The sequence below is a fragment of the Oratosquilla oratoria genome, chromosome 5 (genome assembly GCF_046742065.1).
Source record: "Oratosquilla oratoria isolate Oo_2021 chromosome 5, ASM4674206v1, whole genome shotgun sequence".
Lineage (NCBI taxonomy): Eukaryota > Metazoa > Arthropoda > Malacostraca > Stomatopoda > Squillidae > Oratosquilla > Oratosquilla oratoria.
In genome coordinates this window covers 37,110,374-37,133,857 of record NC_134781.1, presented here as the reverse complement: position 1 = coordinate 37,133,857, position 23,484 = coordinate 37,110,374, and the positions used below count along the sequence as shown (strand labels likewise).

General features: G+C 38.0%; 1 protein-coding gene across 6 annotated transcripts in view; it reads left to right on the top strand.

The window, feature by feature from the left end:
• Positions 1 to 6,807: 6,807 nt before the first annotated feature.
• The window catches only part of frj (membrane bound O-acyltransferase domain containing farjavit), a 183,554-nt gene continuing 166,877 nt past the window's right edge, over positions 6,808 to 23,484 (top strand). The window contains exon 1 of one of the 6 annotated variants that reach the window (XM_076185167.1): positions 6,808 to 7,171. In XM_076185167.1, coding sequence (XP_076041282.1) covers positions 6,960 to 7,171 — 212 coding nt within the window. In that variant the 5' untranslated portion in view covers positions 6,808 to 6,959. Of the gene's footprint in view, positions 7,172 to 23,156; positions 23,335 to 23,484 lie in introns of those variants that run through there. The other 5 variants (XM_076185166.1, XM_076185168.1, XM_076185169.1 and 2 more) reach the window with 5 other exon arrangements.

Genomic DNA, 23,484 nt, shown 5'->3' with positions numbered 1-23,484 from the left:
CATTGTGTGGTCAATAATCATCTCAAGTAGAACATTTCCCCATGAGTCTTCTCCACCCTTTACTGTCATCTCTTCCCAGCAGACTTCTTTGCAATTAAAGTCGCCCATCATAACTATTCTTCCTCCATCTTCCATTATCTTGTTTAATGTTATTCTTGTGTCTTCTAACATACTTTTATGTTCACTCTCTTCCCACGAGGCTATTTTTGGGGGCACGTAATTTATTACAAAATTTCTGCTCTTCTTATCTCTGTCTTCTACTTCTATCATAATCATCTCTACTCTATTCTTTCCATATGTGACACTCTTCATGTTTGTATCCTTCTTAGTCAGGAACATAACTCCACCCCCTTGTTTTATCTCTCTGTTTCTAATCCAGTAATTATATGCATTGTGTCCTACACTGTTGGGTGGTAGTGGACCTTTTAATTTTGTTTCTACAATTCCCATTATGTCCGGTTCTTTTTCCTTCAGATACTCGTCCTGTTATTAATCCATCTATATTTGTGTAAGACACTCTTAACTTTCTGTTATATCCATTGTATTGTCTGTTTCTTTCTTTTTTCTGTCTGTTATGGTCCATTTCCTCACTTTCATATTCACTACTCTCCAATAGAATTGTTCTTTTTCTGACTCCGTTCTGCTCTCGTTTTTTTTTTTTTTTTTTTTTTTTTAGCTTCTTGCCTTTTCATTTTTTCTTCCTCTCTTTCCTCTTTATTCATTTCTCTTTTTATCCATACCTTTTTATATTGTTCACTTGCTGCTAGCTTCCCTGTTTTTGCTAAGATATTCTCTGCTGTTGTTTGTGACCTGAATTTAATCTTAATTGGTCTGGTTTTATCTGTACTATATTTTCCGAGCCTAAACATCTCTTCAATTTGTTTCATGATTTCAGGTTCATCTTCCTGAACTAATTCTAGTAAACTGTTTACTTTTTCTTTTTCCTCTTTAATTCTTGTGGTTCTATTTTGGTTAAATTTCTCTTCCATTCCTAATATAATTATACATTTCTTTTTGTCTGCTAAGTCTCTTACTATATTCTCCTTCTGTCGCATCACTTTAATAACTGAGTCTTCATTTTGTTCCTTCACTTGTTGCTTAATTATGTCAGTAAATGCAACTCTATTGTTTACTTTGATTTTTTCCAGCCCTGTGCTTCCTTTGCTATGGCCTCTTTATTGTCTTTATTATTCCTCTTTAATTCCTCATTCTCTTCTTTAACTTCTTTTAACTGTCTTTTTAATTCTTCTATTTCATTAGTTAAATTTGTGTTCGCCTTCTCTAGTTCTTCCAATCATTCAACTCTGCGCAATCTTGGCTACGTTACCGAACCTGTTTTCCCAATGTTCGGTCATCTTATCAAGTTTCTCCTCTAGTCTTGCCAATCGGGGGAGGTTGGTATACCCCCCACCCTCTTTAAATCCCTGGAAACTACTATCATCACCTTCCACTGTGCTGCTCTTATCTATACTTCTAATCTTTACATTTTTGTTGATCCCGTCATTACCGAAATCATCATCATCGGTCGGTCTTTTGTTTACAAGACGCCTGGCCTCCTGGACCATGTCCCCCTCTTCCTCCTTTCCCTCCATTTCCCTCAATAATCCCTCCCCTTCTCCTTCCCTATCATCCCCCCACTACACCACGAGCTCTCCCCTTCCCTATAAATACAATAAGGCACTTCCTGGACGTTGAGATCCACGTAGATTTTCTTTTTTCTTCGGAATTCCAATTCTCGCCGTCCATCCGACGAAAGTGTGTGTGTGTGAGTGTGTGTGTGTGTCTGTGTGTGTGTGTGTGTGTATGTGTGTGTGTGTGAGTGTGTGTGTGTGTCTGTGTGTGTGTGTGTGTATGTGTGTGTGTGTGTGTGTGTGTCTCTGTGTGTGTGTGTGTATGTATTCACCTCGGATCTGCTGCAGCCTCTGTTCGAGACAGCCAGACACCACCCTACGGCAGTGAGCTCAGAGCTCATTATTTGCCGATCTCTGGGTAGGTCTGAGACCACTCACACACCACACACCGGGACAGCAAGGTCACAACTCCTTGACTAACATCCCGTACCTACTCACTGCTAGGTGAACAGGGGCTACACGTGATAGGAGACAAACCCAACTTATCTCCGCCCGGCCGGGGAATCGAACCCCAGTTCTCCGGCTTGTGAGGCCAGTGCCTTACCAATCCGCCACCGAGCCGTGTGTGTGTGTGTGTGTGTGTGTGTGTGTGTGTGTGTGTGTGTGTGTGTGTGTGTGTGTGTGTGTGTGTGTGTGTGTGTGTGTGTGTGTGTGTGTGTGTGTGTGTGTGTGTGTGACGTAAATATGAATACTCTTAACATATATCTTCAGTTTCTTTCCCTCGGATCTTTTCTGAGGTGTGGAGTACAACGGCATTGCGTTGCGTATCTCGGGCTCTAACCCAAATCCTCCAGCGTTGAACGAAATCCATCCATAGGCTCGGAATCTAACCCATCTGTTGACTAGTGTAATCGTGCATAAACTCTGCAAACCATTGGGTGTGGGTTCTCGTCCAATCAGTGGGGCTAGCAGAAATGGCCACGATGGACAGCGTACCTTTCTACCTTGTTTCAAATTTTTAGTCCTCGACACTCTAACCGCTCTTCGCTTCTCACATACCATATAGGTAATAAAGTGAATGTATATTTTTATTATATTTGAGGTGTTAAATATTTATATGACTGGTGTGAATGTGATGAATGCGGCACAGACGGGGACGCGCGGTTGGATCCCCGGGGTGGGATCAAAAGGTGCACTCAGTTTGTATCCCCGGCGGGCGGGGATGCCCGCGCGTCGATGCCAATCAGCGTGATCAGTGCCACGGGAGTGAATGTGCGTGCAAGTGAAATGAGCGGGAAGCAGGTGGAACTGTGCTAGGATTTAGCCGATAGGAATAGTTAGGTTAGAGAGTAATTGAAACAAACGGTGCAAAACCAACGAGAGAGTGAAGATTGAAGCAGGAGGGGGATTTCTACGGAAATCAGGTGAGTGATAAACAATTTCCCACAAGCTATCTAGGCGCCAAAGATGACCGAGACAACGAGCACCAAGGAACCATTCAAGATCCTTAAGGGGACCCCCCGCCCAAAATATTTTTTTTCTGAAGAATCTTGCTGATTTTTTCTGTGTGATATCTAGGTCTGAGAAAACCGTCACAGCTTGAGTTTTATTCAGATCTGACCAGTAGGGTTTTTTTTAATAAAAAACATGAAAAATACCCTATTTTTGGGCTTCTTTCAAATTTTATCTCCTCCTACAATTTTTATTTGATGTCTTTCATTTTATAGCAAATGAATCTTCTACATATATAGAAAAACAAAATAGAGAGTTTTTTTTTAATATCTTTGTTCAATGCCGAGGAAAAAAAATTTGTAAAAAAAACACAAAATTTTGACTTTGACACGTTATTAAAAAAATTATTCAACATATGAAAAAAAAACTCTATTTCATTTTTTTCATTTATCTAGCTATCAATAGAGACCTCATATGAAAAGATTGGTTGAAAATTGAGGGAGGAGATAGACTTTGTGTCTAAAAAAACTTACATTTTTCAGAAACGAGCGTTAAAGTTTTTTTTCTTAGTTTTACTAAATTTTACATTCATGAACCTCCTAAGAATCATTGAAAACAGGTTCCATTGTATTTTCATGATGATTTTGCATCTTTCAAGTAACTCAGGCACTTTGTCCCCTCCTACAGTGTAGGATATTATTCACCCAAAGTGAGGGTCTCATAAGGCGCCACCTTTCTCATTGTGGCAAAGTTTGAGTCATTGGTCTAGAATGACCCAGCAAGGTAGTCTGATTGCTGGGATTCAGCTCTCTTTTTTGTCCTAGGTTTTCTTTCTGGTGTTGGAACAGGCTCTTGCTGCATTAGGGACATCACTGTGAGGTTTGAGACTCTAAACCCAAGGTGTTGCAACAAGGAGGCATTCTTGTAGCCAAAGTTGTGGTCAAGTACAGTGACCTGAGAGAGGAATATAACTCTTCTGATTCCAGCAAACTTGCTTTTGTTGCACTTGATCCACAACTTGGAATGCAGACTCTCATTTGGGTTCTGAGTTCGTCCTCTCAAGCATCGGCTTAGCAGATCCATCTTCGTCAGGTCAACGTAGACGTCACAGATCCTTTGGAATCATTGACAGGAACGGTCTTTTTTCTTCATGTGAACTTGTTAGCAAACAGTTGTTTGCGTAGAGACAACGTGTCTGATAAAGGTATAGAGGACGGAGGATCAGGTGCTGTGGATGTGGATGGCAGGGAGAGAGCGGAGGATGTGGATGTAGATGGCAATGAGAGAGACGAGGATGTAGATGGCAATGAGAGAGACGAGGATGTGGGTGTACTTGGCAGGCAGGGAGGTGCTGGAGGGAGTACTGGTGGTGGTGGCGGAGGTGGTGATAACAAGGTTGATGCGGTTCCTTCTTTCTCCCCTTGCGTTACTAAGGTCAACGTTCTTGTCTTCTGTAAGTGTGATTTTTGTTTGGAAAGCTTAGGCATGGCTAATATCTTCAAACTTCTCTTCACTGAAAAATAAATGCGAAATACACACGGCAAATTAGTGAACGTGGCAAGCTAGCGTACACTTCCTTCCCTTTGTACGGCTATCAGGTCACTGGCGGTCAAGTGGGCTAATTTTCCTGCTGTCAGGTCACTGGTAGTCGTGCGGGCTGAGTTTCCTCATACCACACACTCACGTGCATGCCAGACGCAAGAGAAAACTTTGTAAGTGCATCAAACAAAACAAAAAATAAATAAAGTAAAAGAGGTGTTTTCATGGTCAAAACGAATGTAAACAATAGTGGTGCGGAGCACGTGGCTGCCGGGGGTAGGGAACGTAGGCCCTTTAAACCATTTTAAAATGGCGGTACGATAATAAATCTTTTAACATGGTGTAGAGCAAGCGCTCTTCTATGTATTTATGCAATAAAAAAATCATTTTTTTTTCTTCGTAAATCTGGGGCGGGGGGGTCCCCTTAAGGCCATTTGACGGAAATGGGGATGTCGCCGGGTGGCTCTAAAAGGTGGAACTTGTCGCCAAATTAACAGGGGAAACGGACGTAGCCAGCTATATTGGACTTAATCCAGAGAACGACGCGTTGGCCATTACCTGGAAATGCCGTCTAGTGATCAAGTGGATGCGGGAAAGGTAAAGAAAACATTACAAAAATTTTTCGGCGAGTGTCCGTTCGAATCGTTTAGTCGACTGCAAAGAATGCGTTGGGCAGGCGAACAGGTTGGTGCTTTCACTAACGAGATCAGGAAATTGGCTGGCCTATCTACGTTCGCGGGCAAAGGCTTGGGGCAACTGATGTTACATTATTTCATGAGAAATCCTGTATAAAACAGCCTGACCTTTTTTTTTTTTCTAGCACCGTGGATTACTGCAGATATGATTTGGTAGAGGCTAAATGAGCTTGTAGATCTAGATTATTGTTTTCGTTGTGGTCGTCGAGATATTTTTCCTGTGTGAGGCTCAAAAGTTTTCAATCCCCCCCCAACACTTTTTTTTTTATTATTATTATTATTATTATTCTCAATGATTGCGGGGCTGTCACCCACCCGGACACCTTACGACGGTTCGGAACAATTCACGCATCAAACAGTAGGTAATGTCCACGTGATGCCACTGTTAGGAGTGGCAATGCCCAGAGGAAGGAAGGGAGGGTGCCCTAAGAAGGGAGGGTGCCCTAAGAAGGGAGGGTGCCCTAAGAAGGGAGGGTGCCCTAAGAAGGGAGGGTGTCCTAAGAAGGGAGGGTGCCCTAAGAAGGGAGGGTGCCCTAAGAAGGGAGGGTGCCCTAAGAAGCTGAGGGTTGCCTCGGAAGGGGAGGAGGTGAGGTGCCGCGCCACCCTAGCCAAAGTGAGTGGATGTCACGCTTGGTGCTTCTAAAATGTGCTCTGGGAAGCTGTTTCAAATGACAACCACTGTATATTTTCTCGGATTTTGAAATGCCCTATTAAAAATATGTGTACGGGTTACAATATCTTCTAATAAATACTCTATTACTTTCTTTTGCTTCCCTGTCAGTATCTTGCAACTTTCAATTATGTCACCGTGTAGGCTATCTTTCGGTATATATTTGTGCCTATGATGGAAGTTTGATTTTTTAAATCTCTTGAAATAAAAAATTGCTTCCCCTTTTTCGTGTCCCTTCGTTGTACATTTCCAATGGCTTCTGTGTGTGTGGGCACCATATTTAATTAGAAAACTCTAGATATAGCCTTACAATCCCAACAGAGCGTCTTAAATATGTGAGCAGCTAATGACTATATCCATATGTTCATACAAGACTCTTACAGTAAGACCTATCAACTTGTAAAATCAGGCAACGACATTTCAAATGAGATCCATAGTTGTATTTTCTTGTGCATTGCAGTAGTGCCAATTCCCAGCACTACAAACTTATAGTGAGTAACCATTATCAATTATAATTAATGTAAGTATCTTCTTATAGAACAAATAGCTACAGATACTCGTATCTTTGGTAACAGGTTTGGGTTACAGTTGTTACAACTGCATATGTAACCATGACACAGGTCAACAAACTCCTGTGAGTTTAATGCAACTGGCAGGAGTACCGTACTTCAATACTTCGGCATGTAATTGTGCCTTCCATTATTCCACCAGACCTCACGTCTGCGTTCATAGTCATACCTGGTGATGTAACTAAGTACCGGAAGCAAAAGTGACGTTTATCTCTAGTATTACGCATCAGTAGTGGTGTCATTTAGCTCAATATATCACTTTAAAATCGAGAATATTTTTTATCCCCACCAGCTAGATATAGCGGTATTTTGAGGGTGTTCTTTTCTTTAATCTGACACTTAAAGATTCGAGATAGCTTTGAAGTTCGAACTGTCTTCAAGGTTTCGAAGTAGATTCATAAGACGTAACATATTGTTTTGTTTTTAAAAATAGTGACAGACTGACAGTACAGGGGTCGTGAAAATGAAAGTTGAGGATATACTATATATTGTCGTCCTCGGGGGATCAATATGTTTTGGTATTATATTTCAAAAGCTTGTGTGCCCGGAAAAAAGACGATGGATAGGAACAATAGTGGGTATTATAATAGTGGTTATGACCTCCGGATTGCACGCACTTCATCCTCTCATCGTCACATTGTTGAATATTGCCATTCTGCAATATGTACCAAAAAGGTAATAATTTTGTAGTAATTTGATATATGCATTTGATGGTTACATAAGTATCAATATTAGTTCAGATATAACGAATTCATAAATTTAACCCTTTCCCTAGGCTTAGCCTGTAGTGTATGTATACCTGGATTTTATACTCTTGAGTGATGTACTAGTAACTATAGGAAAAAGGTATTTCTTAGAAGTGCAGGTATTATTTTAGTTGTGCACATCTATGCGATATAGCATTAGAAAATTCAATATTAATTTTGTAAATGATAATACATGAACGTAATATGCAATTTTCTTGGCGGGAATAAAAAGCAAAAAAACCTTGCTACAAGCAAATTTACTAATGAACAAAGCTGCAAGGATACAGTACGGATGCCATGCCAGTCCAGTCACTATCAAATGATGGGTTTCACGTTGTGGACCCGGTGTTCTCCAACTCCAGGTGACGTTGATAAGCACTGTTACAAAGACAATAGCCTATAAGACTTCCTTGGACTTTATGAGAGAACACGGGGTTCTGCTGTCATGTGTTAATTGTCCAAGGTATTGTAATAATTAGGCCATCAGCATCCAGGACAATGATGACAACCCAGATGATCTTTAGAATTTGAGGTACCGAATTACTAAACATTGTAGGTATGGGCACAAAAAAAAAAAAAAAAAAAAAAATTATCCCTTAAATTCTTGTTGCATATGAAAGACAATTTCATTAGAAACAAAATACTTTTTAAATTTATTTGAAATAGCTTGAAAAATAAGGGAGATATGATTTTTTGAATTATTTTTTTATCCCGAATTTTTGGCTAGACTTTACCATAACAAAAGGTTAGAATTAAGGGTGGTAATTTGTAAAGATTTTGGTAAAGAAATACACATAAACTCAAAACCACTGGTCCAATTTTATTGAAATTTGGAATACTTGGGCTTCATGGGTCAACAAATTACCTGAGCATGTCAAAAACAATGTGGAACATCTCCATCATACCAAATTTGCCTTTTCATGGCAACTATTAAGTTGTCAATTTAGAGATGATCATCAGTAAAATCCAAACCCCTGGCCCAATTGACATGCAACTTGGCATGTGAAGGTTTTATGGGTCAACAAATCATCTGAGCATGTCAAAAACAATGCAGGACCTTCCTTTTATACTATTCTTACTAACACCTTCCATGTTGCTATGGCAATTATTGTCAATTTAGAGATAATCCTCCATAAAATCCAAACCCCTGGTCCAATTGACATGCAATTTGGCAGATGAAGGTTTTATGGGTCAACAAATCACCTGAGCATGTGAACGACAATGCAGGAGCTTCCTGTTGTACTATTCTTACTAACACCTATCATGTTGCCATGGCAACTATTGTCAATTTAGAGATAATCATCCATAAAATCCAAATGCCTGGCTCAATGGGACCTTTCGCAGTCAGGCTCGTAGATTCCTATTAGCGCTAGAATTTTCAATTGTCTCGGATTTCACGAGGCAAAGGGGTGACTTAGCTAATTTGGAAACCAATATTTAAAAAAAGATACGCCATAAATTGCTGCATAAATGTATTTAAAATTAAAAACATGACTCATAATGTTATAATTTTTACTTATTGGTGTGTGATAAGGGTTTGTTAATTTAATCATAAGGTAAAACTAATAATAGGTAATTATTTTTACTGAAGTAACTATGAGCAGTAAAAATAAGAGGATATTGATTTCGGTTTTTGCATTTTATCTGAGTGTTTTGAAAAATAATGGATATCACTGTCACGTCCTGTATATGAAGATGATCAGTGAGATAAAAAATAACAACAGTGGTGGCAGACTACGAAGTTAATGACATTTTTGTAAAGAATAGCCTCTTAGATCTGTTGTGAGCTATTTTCAAACAAATATGACTAATTTTACATGTGCCGTGGCAAACTGCACGTCAGATTAAAAAAAATATATAACTTAAGACAAAGTTTATCGTACCAAAAAGATTAAGTCTTCGATGCAAAATTATATTTTCGATACATTACATGGATTTGCCTATTGCTTGGTGCATTCAAATGAAAGTATATATCAGTATACGTCCATTGAAGTCAGTAGAAAATGACAAATTGCTTGGCTTGATACAATTATAGGCAGTTTTACGAATATCTGTGATTATAAATAGAGGCTCAAACAATGCTATATGCCGTTTGCAATCATGAAATTAATTGACTTAAATTTCAGACACAATAATGTACAACGATACACCTCTGTAAGCTTATAAAACTTGCCCAAAAAAGTATTTATTTTTCGGCAAGAATTACAAAATCTGGCGGTGTCTGGTATCAATTTGCTCACTGCGAAAGGTCCCATTGACATGCAACGTGGCATATTAAGGTTTTATGAGTCAACAAATCATCTGAGAATGTCAAAAAGAATGCAGGACCTTCCTTTTGTACTATTCTTACTAACACCTATCATGTTGCCATGGCAGCTACTATGAATTTAGAGATAATCATCCATAAATTCCAAACCCCTGGCCCAATTGACATGCAACTTGGCATATGAAGATTTTATGGGTCAACAAATCACCTGAGCATGTCAAAAACAATGCAGGACCTTCCTTTTATACTATTCTTACTAACACCTTCCATGTTGCCATGACAATTATTATCAATTTAGAGATAATCACCCATAAAATCCAAACCCCTGGCCCAATTGACATGCAACTTGGCATGTGAATGTTTTCTGGGTCAACAGATCACCTGAGCATGTCAAAAAGAATGAATGTAGGACCTTCCTTTTATACTATTCTTACTAACACTTATCATGTAACATGTTTCATCAATGTAACATGTAACATGTTTCATCAATGCAGCTAAAAAGTGCATATATAGGTGCCTTAGCCCTTACCCTTACATTGCCTCTTGGTACACTAACCAGTCAGTACTGCAACTACCCTAAGACCTAACTTAACCCCTTCCATACGGTGACGCCTATGTAGGCGTCATGAGGAGCAAGTGGGTACGCAAGGATGCCAATGTCGGCGTCTTGATTATATTTATTGTAGTTGTACCTGCGTGATACCCATACTCTGTAAACTGGCTTCATCATATTTTCTATGGTTATCAAAATTCATGGGTGAAAGAGAGAACGATCGATACAGCGGTGACTTTATTTTTTATAATGCGAGTATTATGACGCAACATTGTACGTCTGGCAGCTAATGCTGCCCGCGAGATTTTGGCCTGGAGTGAAGTGGTTAAATTTACGTTGATATTGGTGCATTATTTTTTACACCAATTTACTGATATAGAAAAAAAAGAATAATGTATTTTAATTTCAAAGGAGTTATTTTGTTTAATCATGTTATCTATAATCATGATAATCTGAATAAACAGCCTTATTTCAACAGCTCATGTATTACCATGAAACCCAGAAGAAAATTAAGTCTTGTCTCTAGACTTCTATTAGTCTTGAGACTTCTCATGGTCATGGACATGAAATACTGACCATATTATTAATAGTTATTTCATATATTTGCTATCATAGCCATAGCCAGCTATGTAATAGGCATAGCATAGCCTGTCCATCATCTTAAAATTCATACCATAACAATGTAAGTATTATTTGTGAACAACACCCTCTACGGCTACTACTAGTAGTATCTCTGACATGTCATGTGTAAACAGATGTGACTAAGTATCAGAGAATATGCCTGCATGTTCTGCGTTAAGACACAGCTGACAAATTACCAACGATCTTAAAGTTGCTTGTTTCTGGGAGAAAATAGGCTAAAAAATATGAATATCACATTAAAATATTCACGTATTAGGTGCTAATTTGCCACGGCTAATAGGCAAATTCGCGTTTAAATCAGTTATTTTTTTTTTAAGAACTGGGCATACACTTGCAGAACAGCAAGACAGTTTGAAAATTCTGTGCATGCACTGAATGCTACAAGCATTCAAACATACCACAAAAGATGGTGGTGTAAACATTATGTCCATGATGATGACGTCGTCCGCAAATTCGCACGGAACTATCTACATGTCTGTAAATGAAGCTCAATTGTCGGATTACCAATGATCTTAAGCTGCTCATTTCCGGGAGAAAATAGGCAAAAAAACAATATTCTTACATTAAAATATTTTATTCTTGTGCCTTACCTTTTATAATTGTTTAATAACCAAATTTGCTTTTAAATCAGTGAAAATTTGTTTGTTTCTGAAGAATTGGGCATACAATTGCACATTATAATTTGAATACCCTGCACATGTGCTGAATGCTGCAAGCATTCAAACTGAGACATACTAATTTCAACAGGCCGCAAGTGGGTGCGCCCGTATCTAAACATTGGTTAGGTTACTTAGGTTAGGTTATGTTATGTTATATAGGTTAGGTTAAAATAGAGTAATTCATTATTCTTTCATTTCTTCAACCTCAGCACCTATAACAAAAAAAAGGCGTATCATTCAACCACCGCGACTTCATTTGTTAGAAAATAGGTTTAAGCAACTTTTATTGATTTCTGCCAAGAAAATCACAAATTACATTGATCTATTTTAATTGATAAAATGAATAATTTTCTATTGCTATAACATGTAGGTGTACAAAACTAAAAAAAAATTGAAGTGCACACCTACATAGTATAGCATTAGAAAATTAAATATTAATCTTGTAAATTATAATACATCAATGCATTAGATATTTTTCTTGGTGGAAATCAATATTACAAAACATTGCTAAAACCTATACAGAAACAAATGAAATCACTTTGACTCCTTTAGATGCCATCTTTGTATTGATAGATTTGTAGGTCGTAGTTGACGACCCCGATGACCTCAAGAATTACAGGCACTGCATTACTAAATGCATTTTAGGTTAGGTTAAAATAGATGGATTTATTGGTAAATTTTTAGAAGTGCATATCTACAGGATATAGTAATAGAAAATTAGATAATAATTTTGTAAAATTTAATACATTAACATAATATACATTATCTTTGGCAGAAATCAATAATAGAAACAGTTGCTAAAACCATTGACAAACAAACGTAGCTGCTTTGACTACTTGAGACACCACGTTTGTTTTGGTAGAGGCGGAGGTCAAAGAAATTAAAGTATGCTAAATTCGTATATTCTAACCCAACCTAACCTACCTACTTACCTAAGGGGACCAAACCTCCCCACTTAACCTAACCTGTATTTAGTAATGCAGTACTTGTAATACTAGAGGTTCTCTATAGAACAAGAAATAGAGGAAGAATAGGGCCAATGAAAAACAATGAAAATGTCATGATAGAATCAGAGGAAAAAATGAGTGAGGAGTTAAGCAATTATTTTCTATCAGTATTTACTAATGAGAGGTTACCGTATTTTTTGGACCATAAGGCGCGGGAAAAATCCTTAAAATCGGGTGGTGCGTCTTATGTGTGGCTTCAGTGCAAAAAAATGCCTCAGATAGTGACGTACTATTTTGACACGTTTCGTAGCTAGCCTGCCGATGGCGACAGTGCATGATAGGCCTAGCAAAAGTTACAACCAAGTTATAACCAAGATGCATGTATCTTGACAAAAAAATTGCGAAAATTTCGACAGTTTTTGGGTCCATGCCACAGCATTCATTCAAGCTATCATGGCTATGACATGATAGCGTCCACAACACAGACAGCCATTTTGCATTGGTATAGTCTTCCTCCACTCAGACTGTAGTCATTTGGGTATTTTTTAGTTTCGATCATTGGTGCAATATAGCAATATAAAATTAATTATTAATTTTGTAAATTAAAATGTATTAACGTAATATGCAATTTTGTGGGCGGAAATATGCTAATGAACGAAGTCGGTAGCATAGGATCGGGACGCCAACGTCTCTCACGACGACGACAACGAGGACGAGCCGGATGACATTTAATTTGCAGGTAATGATTTATTAAACACAGGTTAGGTTAGACGAATTGATCACCCTTTCATATCTTCGACGTCGGCATCTATCATAACAATCATGGCGTACCATTCGTCCGACACGACTTCGTTACTTACGAAATCTGTTTCAGCACATTTTTTGTTTTTTATTTCCGCTCACAAAATTGCATATTACGTTGATACATTATAATTTACAAAATTAATAATTAATTTTTATTGCTATATTGTGCCCATGGTCAAAACTAAAAATTTACCTTCATTTGTAATCTTGTGTTTTTAAGTGAATAGAGAATTCCGGGAATAAAACTGCTAATGTTGGTTTTATTCCCCACAATTCCCGTAACGTGTTTGTTGTTTTTTAGGAGTATTGGCAGGGCAGACCGTCCATGGAGGTGGTCTGATTTCACTGACCAAAATAAAAATATATATAATTTATTTTTGTAATTTTGCTAAATCCCAACCGATTTTTCTCATTCAACAACGAAAATGTTCAGTTCTGAATGCACTCACATATGCATGATTATCCGATGATGAGACTAGGTGCGCCTTATGGTCATGTGCGCCTTATGTAAGGACAGGGAATAGCAAATTACGGGTGCGCCTCATGGTACGAAGCACCTTATGGTCTGAAAAATACGGTAGATAAAGTACCTAACTGCAATCCGATTTTCAGAGGGGATGAAGAAAGTAGTCTATCTAACATCAGCATTAGTAAAGAAGAAGTAGTCAAGCAGGTTGAAAGACTTAAAGCTACAAAATCCCCGGGTCCAGATGAAATTTTTCTGAGAATGCTTAAGGAGTGTAAATTTGAAATCTGTGACCAGTTAACTGAAATATTTAATAAATCGGTAGACACTGGTTTGGTGCCTATTGCTTGGAGGCAGGTAAATGTTGTTCCTGAAGGGAGATAGATCATCTATATGCAACTACAGACCAATCAGTTTGACATCGATTATAGGAAAAATGCTTGAATCACTAATAGTAGACTCAGAGAACACATCGAAAGACATAATTTAATTTGTGATTCACAGCATGGTTTCTCCAAGGGTAAGTGATGTGACTAATCTTCTATCCTTTTACACTAAAGTATATAAGGCGGCAGATAACAATGATAATATAATTATGATGTTATTTACCTTGACTTTTGCAAAGCGTTCAACAAGGGGCCACACCAGAGACTATTAAATAAAATCAAAGCCCATGGCATAGGAAGAAAAGTGTTAGAATGGATTAGAGCTTGGATCAGTAACAGAAAACAGCGGGTCACCATAAATGGAGTAAAATCTAGGTGGGGCAATGTTACTAGTGGGGTCCCCCAAGGCTCAGTTATGGGTCCCTTGTTCATTATGTATATAAATGACTTAGACGATGGGACAAAGAGTGATGTTAGTAAGTTTGTGGACAACACTAAAATAGGACGCCTAATAGATCAGGAGACGACGCAGAGATTTTGCAGGATGATCTTAACAAATTGTTCACATGGTTGGTGAAATGGCAAATGAATTTCAATATCTCTAAGTGTAGTGTGTTAAACGTAGGGCTACACAACCCCAAAAATAGATACAGCTTAGATAACACGCTTTTAGAGAAAACTGAGTGTGAGAGAGACTTGGGAGTTCTAGTGAGTCCGGACATTAAAACCAGGAAACAATGCATTAGCGCCAGGAATAAAGCAAACAGAACATTAGGTTTCATTGTTAGGATGGTAACGAATAGAAGTGCAGAGGTAATTATTAAAGTTTATCTAGCGATAGTTAGAACCATCCTTGACTATTCGGTACAGTTTTGGTCTCCATCCTACAGAATGGACATCACTTCACTAGAATCAGTACAGAGAAGAATGACCAAAATGATACATGGACTCAGAAATTTGCATTACGAAGAGAGGCTTAGGCACCTTAACTTACACTCTGTGGAAAGACGCAGAGTGCGGGATGATCTAATAGAGGTGTTCAAGTAGCTCAAAGACTTTAACAGGGGTGATGCAAACAAGGTCATCATATTAAAACAACAGGGCAGGACTCGCAGTAATGGGTATAAACTGGACAAATTTAGATTTAAAAAGGAAATAGGCAAGAATTGGTTTACTAATACGATGGTCAACGAATGGAATAAACTTAGTAACCATGTAGGAAGCGCTGAAACTATCTGTTGCTTTAAGAAACAATTAGACAGCTTTATGGATGGGGATGACAGGTGGTGATGGATACGGAGCTGCCTAGTGTAGGCCTTATGGTCTTTTGCAGTCTCCTTCATTCTTACGTTCTTATGTTCATTGTCATCGTCAGATTCATCACTGACCTCCAAATTTATCAAAATTAGAAGGCATCTAAAGGAGTCTATGCAACTTCGTTTGTTTGTTTATAGCTTTTAGCAACTGTTTCGTTAATCAATTTTCACCAAGAATAACATATATTATGTTGATGTGTTACAATTTACAAAATTATTATTAAATTTACTATATATTGTGTGGGTGTGCACTTCTAAGGAAATACCAATTTATCATAATTTAATTTCTTTGGCCTCCACTTCTACCAAAACAAAGATGGCATCTCAAGCAACTGAAGTGGCTATGTTTGTTTGTTTATAGCTTTTAGCAACCTTTTCTAATATTAATTTCTGCCAAGAATAACATATGCACCTATCCCCCAGCTATTGTGCATTCAGCTATCATGCATACTTGAAAAGCTGACACAATTTCCATATCGTGCATCAAATTGGCTGCTATTGCGCGCCTCTCACCCAAATTTTCATATTGCGTGGTGCGCAGCTGCTATTATGCGCCCCCGTGACGTCACGGGTGATGGCCATCTTTGTTGGCTTCAGCTGCACGCTGATTGGTCAAGGGTTTGTTTACATGTACAGGCCACCACACTGCTCCTACACGGTGCGCTGTGTGTGAGTGTTGGCACATGATAGCTGCAACATTTTTTGTAGAAGTGACTTGTTACTTGTTCTCAGGCCCCACTCCGTGAATAAGTGAGTACTACAGTACATACAGTATTCAATTTCTTTTTGAACACTTCTGGAAAAATGTGACCTAAAAGAAAATTCACCATGCATGGCAAAATGTGTTAGAGGGTTTACTAGAGGACCGACGTGGGAGAGTGGAAGGTGAGCCACAGTCAGCGAAGGCCGAGGCAGAGGCAGCTGCACAAGAGGCCCACCAAGTTCCTGGAGGTGGTTTTGAGGACACAACAGAGGGTGAAATCCTGGAAATGATACAGCCAGCCCCTGTTACAGTTGCTGACATCATGGAAGAGGACGAGGATGAGGAGAGAGGAGAACATGAGGAGGAGGAGGAGGGTCAGGTAACCACGCGTGCGGGACTCACCATAGCCGGCGTCAAGGAACTGATCGACTTGGGCATCAGGATGCGGCACCTCCTTGAGCAAGATAGCTCCATCAACAGTGAAGCAAGATGTTCGCTCGTTATTAGAGCACTAGAAGGTTACAACGAACAGTATCATGCCCACATCAACGCCCTGCAGCAACGCCAGATCACAAAATTCTTATGCTGGCGCACTGAGACACAACCAGCCGACCCACAACCAGGACCATCACAAGAGGAGGATTCTGGGGATGATGCGGATTATTTTGAGGGTTTTGAGACTCCTGCAGCCATAGATGACTTCCTCGACGAGATACAACGTCGAGTGGGTGGTCAGTAACAAGCCACCCCAGCCTCGGAACCCCTCTAACCCACCCAAGCCCCTCATCACCCTCAAAAAGATAAAATAAATGTCTATGAAATGTCTATTTTTTATTTTATAGCCTTGATGTGTTTATTATATTACAGCACTGGATTGTATGTTTAAGCAATTTTGTTATGAAAGGTGAAAACAGTGAAGATAAAGGAGAAATATTGGTGAAGGAGGAAAATTTTTGGTCTGGGTACCAATTATAATTAATACCATTAGTACTTAAGTTCCGCTATCACGCGGCTTTAGCCTTACCAATTATAGGGGATGGGTGTATAGTCAAACTTCTGTTTTCGAACATAATTCATTCCAAAAACCTGTTCGAAAACCAAATTGATCGAAAACCGAATAATATTTTCCCATTACAAATAATGTAAAAGAGAATTCATTCCCAAGCACCAGATGAATGCTTATTTACCAAATTACTCTTTATATATCATATAATAAATAAAACATAAAAGTGTAAATCAAACGAAAAACATAACAGAAGTAAATTTAATGACAAAGCAACACTGTACAGTTATGTAATATATGTACTGTGCCCTTTTGGCTGTGATGTGACAACAAGCAACAACTTTTCCATTTCCTCAAGTATTTGTGTTCTTTGTTTACTAATGAAAGTCACTCCTTTTGCAACATCAGCCAACTTTATCACTTCTTTATTCTTGAGAATAGTGCAAATTGTAGACTTTGCCATACCATACTACACAGCAAGATCAGATACACAAACGCCATTTTCGTGTTTTGCAATAATTTCTTTCATCACTTCGATTGTTTTTCTTACAACTTTTCTTTTTCCTTGACCAATATCATTCTTTGCTTTCTTTGGAGCCATGACTGAGGACTAGTGTAGGAAAAATAATTGCTAAATGCAATAAAATTGCTAACGAAAGCATAGCGCAACTATTCAGCTCAGCGGTCAAAAGAGAACTGTTTATATTTCATCAGCAGCCATGTGTCGGCGTTGTTCGAGAACTTAAATTTTGTTAGAAAACAGTTATTTCCAGCTTGAATTTTTCATTTGAAAACAGATTTGTTTGAGTTCAGAGACATTCGAGAAACAAGGTTTGACTGCATTACATTGGTGTATTATAATTGGCAAAATTTTTATTTAATTTTCTATTGCTATACAGGCACTCCTCACTTAATGACAAAGTTCTGCTCCAAGAACCATGTCATTAAGCGAATTCATCGTTAAGCAATTGCTTCCCTTTATGACAACTCAAATTGTCATATATAAGTGTAGTACGTTGGCAATAGATTTGTTATTGACTGGTACCAAAACATAAACAAACTGATCTTTCAGGTCAGACACACAACCTAGTCTAGGTGTTTATCTTTTTATTTTCTCTTGTATCATATCACTTTTAAAAAAAATTCATGTTAGTATCTTATTTTCTCTTGTACATAGTACAGTACAAAATATTTTGTTTTTGTTGGTAGCCTAGGCTAAGTGTTCATCTTTTTATTTTCTCTTGTATCTTTCACTTTTTTAAAATTTCCATATTGTCTTATTTTCTCTTGTACATTGTACAAAGCAAAATATTTTGTTTTTGTTGGTAGCCTAGGCTAGGTGTTCATCTTGTTATTTTCTCTTGTATCTTAGCACTTTTTAAAATTTTCATGTCATTTTAATTTTTCTTGTACATATAGTACACAGCTGACACTGAAAGAGAAATTTTGTATTTTAATGAAAGATAGGCTTCAGTAAAGGAAAGGTAACTTAACAATCTTGATTTATTTGGCATATGAAATTCTTGAAATTACAAAAAATAAAGGTAAACAATGTATCATACACAGCAGTATTTGGGTACACTTACACTCGACTGTGCTGCCATTGTACCAACTTTGAGATATTTTCGTGAAATCAATGTTGTAAAAGTCAGGACGCTTGTCGTATCTCCGAGTTGTCATTAACCGAATATGTCATTAAGTGAGGAGTATCTGGATTGCATAGGTTTGCATTTCTAAAAATTTACAAACAAAAAAAATCAACTTGCATGTAAGGCATGCAAGACATGCACTTATTGTACTCAAAGTTATAATATTCTTCTGGTTAGAAGGCTCATTTACTAGTCCTGTGACTTGCATCTCTTGATAATGTCAAACATTTGGGTTAATGTGTCAGATGTGCTGGCTGGCTACGATATTAGCCTGATGGTTATGGATTTTGCAGATTATGATGCATCAACATGATATACGTTTTTCTTGGCAGAAGTCGATAACAGAAAAGTTGCTAAAACGATACACAAATGAACAGTCATGTCTACTCCTTGAGACACCATCTTTGTATTGATAGATTTAAAGGTTGAAGACAGTGATGACAATGTTGATGACCTCGAGAATTACAAGTACCACATTACTAAATGCAGATTAGGTAGGTTAGGTTAGAATAGACAAATTTATCATACAGGTACTCCTCGTTTAACGACCTACTCGGTTAACGACAACTCGGAGTAACGACGGGCTTTATGACGTCGTTTAACATAAATCTCCCGAAGTTACGACGTCGTGTACGATAATTAAGTTGGCTGAGGCAAATTTGTATGATGTTATAAATGAACTTGTACGGTGGATATTAGCTGTGAGGTAAAGTGTTCTGAAGCTTAGGTCTACATTACCATCCTGCAAGCTGCAAAAACTACCTGGGGTACAGTGTATACCGGTAGTGGTAAATTTTAGTTTCGACCATGAGCGCAATATAACAATAGAAAATTAATTATTAATTTTGTAAATTATAATGTATCAACGTAATATGCAATTTTGTGAGCGGAAATGAAAAAAAAATGCTAAAACAGATTTCGTAAGTAACGAAGTCATGTCGGACGAATGGTACACCATGTTTGTTATGATAGATGCCGATGTCGAAGAAATGAAAGGATGATAAATTAATTCGTCTAACCTAAACTAAACTAACCTGTGTTTAATAAATCATTACCTGCAAATTAAATGTCATCCGGGTCGTCCTCGTTGTCGTCGTCGTGAGAGACGTTGGCAGACGACAAGATGGCGTCCCAAGCCTATGCTACCGACTTCGTTCATTAGCATATTTTCTTGTAGCAAGGTATTTTTTACTTTCATTTCCGCCCACAAAATTGCATATTACGTTGATACATTTTAATTTACAAAATTAATAATTAATTTTCTATTGCTATATTGCGCCCATGGTCGAAACTAAAAAAATACCCCGGTATTCAATATGGAATGTCAGCATACGCGGATTTGGTCATATACGGTAATTTTAGGAACCTAACCACCGTAAATAAACAGTAAGTAAAGCTTTAATGTACTGTATAAAAGAGGGAAAATACACGAAAATAAAGATACATGTATTGCTGGACATTGTACATACAGTACATGTACGTATATGTATACACTTTCGCTTAACGACCAATTCGGTTAACGACGGCGCGCTGGTCCCAATTGTCGTCGTTAAACGAGGAGTACCTGTAGTTCCTTGTTTTGGATTTACAGTAGCTGTACCCTAATTCTGTGCTTTGTACAAAAACAATAGTAACTATCTCACTAGATTAGTAAGAGTGTGTTATATAGTCAAATTGTAGCTGTTTAGTTGTAGTTTGTATATTTGTCATTTCTCTCTTTTTGTAAATAAAAATGATAGTTATCAATGCTTATGATTTTATTTCATGTTCTATTCCTAGCTATTCATATCTATAGTACAGTAAATTCAAGCTATTGACATATTTGGAAGTCATACTGGCAACTAATTGGAATGGTGATGATTATTTTGACAGTGAAGGGAGTATGGGACCCTATTGGGCAATCCATTAGGGTCTGGAGTCATCAAAAGGTTAAGACCTACTGCATTTGAGTATTATCACTGATGTTGAGTGACACTTTCGTTGTCACTTGTTTATAGAATTAGGAGGGTAGAAGCCTCTCTGGGGTGCTGGCTGCATGTTATTGTGGGATTAAAAGTTACTCAGTAGCATGCAGCCGATACTTTAGGGTCTATATGGGGTGTCCCTATGGACCAGAACCACACATCATATTGTCTCTGATAGAGGAAATCTCTCTTCATAGAGAAATTATGATACTTTATTATAGTGCGACTGACCCTCCATTATGCTGTCCTCCCACCCTTTATATTGTTCTGTACCATATCTCTGAATATTCATTTCCTTTTTTCACTGAACCCTATGGTAGGGGAGAAGAATACTGCCACCAAGTGTTCCCACTTGAGTCACAAAAGGCAATAAAAACAGGACGGGGATAGGACTAGGTATCCTAGTCTCTGTACCCCCAAAGGGGACATTCCTAGATAAAGCAAAGGCATAAGAGGGTCTGGGAGGAGTTTTCCAATCAGAACCCAAAGATTTGGGACTTTGAATGTGCATGGGTGTGATACAGATGAGAGTAAAAAGGAAAAGATGGGCAGTGTGTTTGTGAGAAGAAAGATGGTTGTGTTGGCATTGAGTGAAACGTAAGTTAAAAGGGAAGGTGTCATGGACTAGCCTTTGTATTTGAGTTGATTTATCAAATCTTGGCTGTGACTTGAACAGTTCCTTCAATCCAATAGCCAGTGTGATGATTTGCCTTTTAAAAGGGATTTTCTTACTTCACAAGGACAAAAGAAAGGGTGAAGTGCAATAAGTCGGAGAATATGAACAAAGTGCGAGCAGGGGAGTCAGAGAGGCACGGCCTGCATCCCTTCCTTTTCATACAGAATCACATGACACAGTGCCTACGGCAAATACCAATTTGCTACGTTAAGCCTACCCTATTCCAACCCACCTGGCTTCACACAATCCATCCACTTTATTTTTGTGTGAAGGTTTACAAACTTCAAAAACTGGCTAAGTTTATAGAGAGAAAATTGTTCATTTATGGCAATGCTAGATTTCTACTCTGTTGTTGTTTGGGTGACCTCTGACCTCCTTGGCAGAATGTCCCATTTATGTATTACTATGGCACTGGTTCATGAGTCTTCTGCAACTAGGGTACTTACATAAGGTACAACCAAATTCATGTTCAAATCTTATTTTCTAATTAAGATAACCTACCACTTGGTTGAATCAACATCAATAGTCACATTAAGGATAGTGAGCAATTATGGCTCTTACTAGGATGTGGCTTATGGTGCCATGTCCATGTCTGTGTTTCATCCATTATGGCACATCAGGGAACATGACACATCACTACTATGATACATGGCACATCGTGGAACATGACATATCCCCCTTCCCTGAATAAAATGTTTAAGCCTGTGGAGCAAGGCTTGAACATTTTGTATCAGGACGCAACAAGGTATTGGCTATTACGTTTTGTTTCCTGGGGATGTGTTGAACACTTAAATTGTATCCCTGGAGTGCTAATGCCTATTGGGCTAGCTGGTCATTTCTTTGTTTTTCCACCTATGATATATTTCAGGGGGTTATGGTCACTGGATGATCACTTCTTTATCTGGAAAAATCTGGAATATCTTAAAGGTAATATGAGGCTGAGGGCCTCCCTTTCAGTGGTAGAATGCCTTTGGTAACTCTTGAGGATTTGAGACATGAATGAGATGGGCCTCATGACACCATCTTTTTCTTGAGCAAGCATGGGACCCACTGCTACATGACTGGCATCACAAAAATATAAATATTCTTACTATAATCTGGAGCTGTCAAGATCATAAAAATAAATCATACTAAAATTGACTAAAACATATGAATCTGTTTTCCCTAAAAAAGCGTAGACTCAGAGGTGACTTGATACAGGTCTTTAATATTCTAAAGGGAATTGACAACATCAAAAGTGACAAAATATTTACACTGAATGAGAATATGACAAGAAATAATGGTCTCAAACAGTCAGGAAGTGGGTAGAAACAACTTTGCCAACCTTGTAGTTAATGAATGGAATAAACTTCCTGCAGAGGCAGTGCAGTGTAGTTCAGTTTGAAGCTTTAAAATTTGATTAGATAACACCTAAGCAAGAAGCTGTAATGCTTGCCATTTATTTTATATCATTTATTTGTTTGTTTTTATTTGTCTTTATTATTATTTCCTTGGTTATCATTATTATTTACTATTTACCTGTTTGTTTACTATTTAGCTTTACCTATTTATTTATTTACTTATTTCATTTATTATTATTAGTATTATTATAATTTTTATTTATCTATTTATTATTATTATTATTATTATTTATTTTTTGTTTTATTTTATTTTATTTTCATTTATCTTATTTTTTTTTGCATCCGACCTAGCTATGGACCAAAAGGTCTCCTGTCTGTATGCTCCTCCTATGTAATCTTTTGTAATCCTTTGACAGGATGATCTGAGAGAAGCATTTTATGTTCCTCAATGGCTGCATCAAAGCCTTCATCCCACCTGAAATGATTTTAAGAGAGCATGCAGGTTAAAGGAGCGGTTACCCCTGCAAGGTTTGGACAGTACCTCCGATAGAATCCAAGCATACCCATGAATCTTCTGATGCCTCGCTTTGTCTTTTGAACCTGGAATTCCATGATGTCCTTCATTCTGGCTTCTAACAGCATAATACGATTGTGACCGACTTGGTGTCCTAGATAGTCAGTGGTGCTCCTCCCAAAGGCACTCTTCTTCAGGTTCATAGTAAGCTGAGCTTATTTTAGTCTGTCAAGTAAACCCTTCACCTTGTACATGTGATCACTCCATGTATCAGAGAACACAACTATGTCATCCGAGTATGCTCTAATACCTGGTAATCCCTCGAATAACCAGTTCATGAGGTGCTGAAAGGAT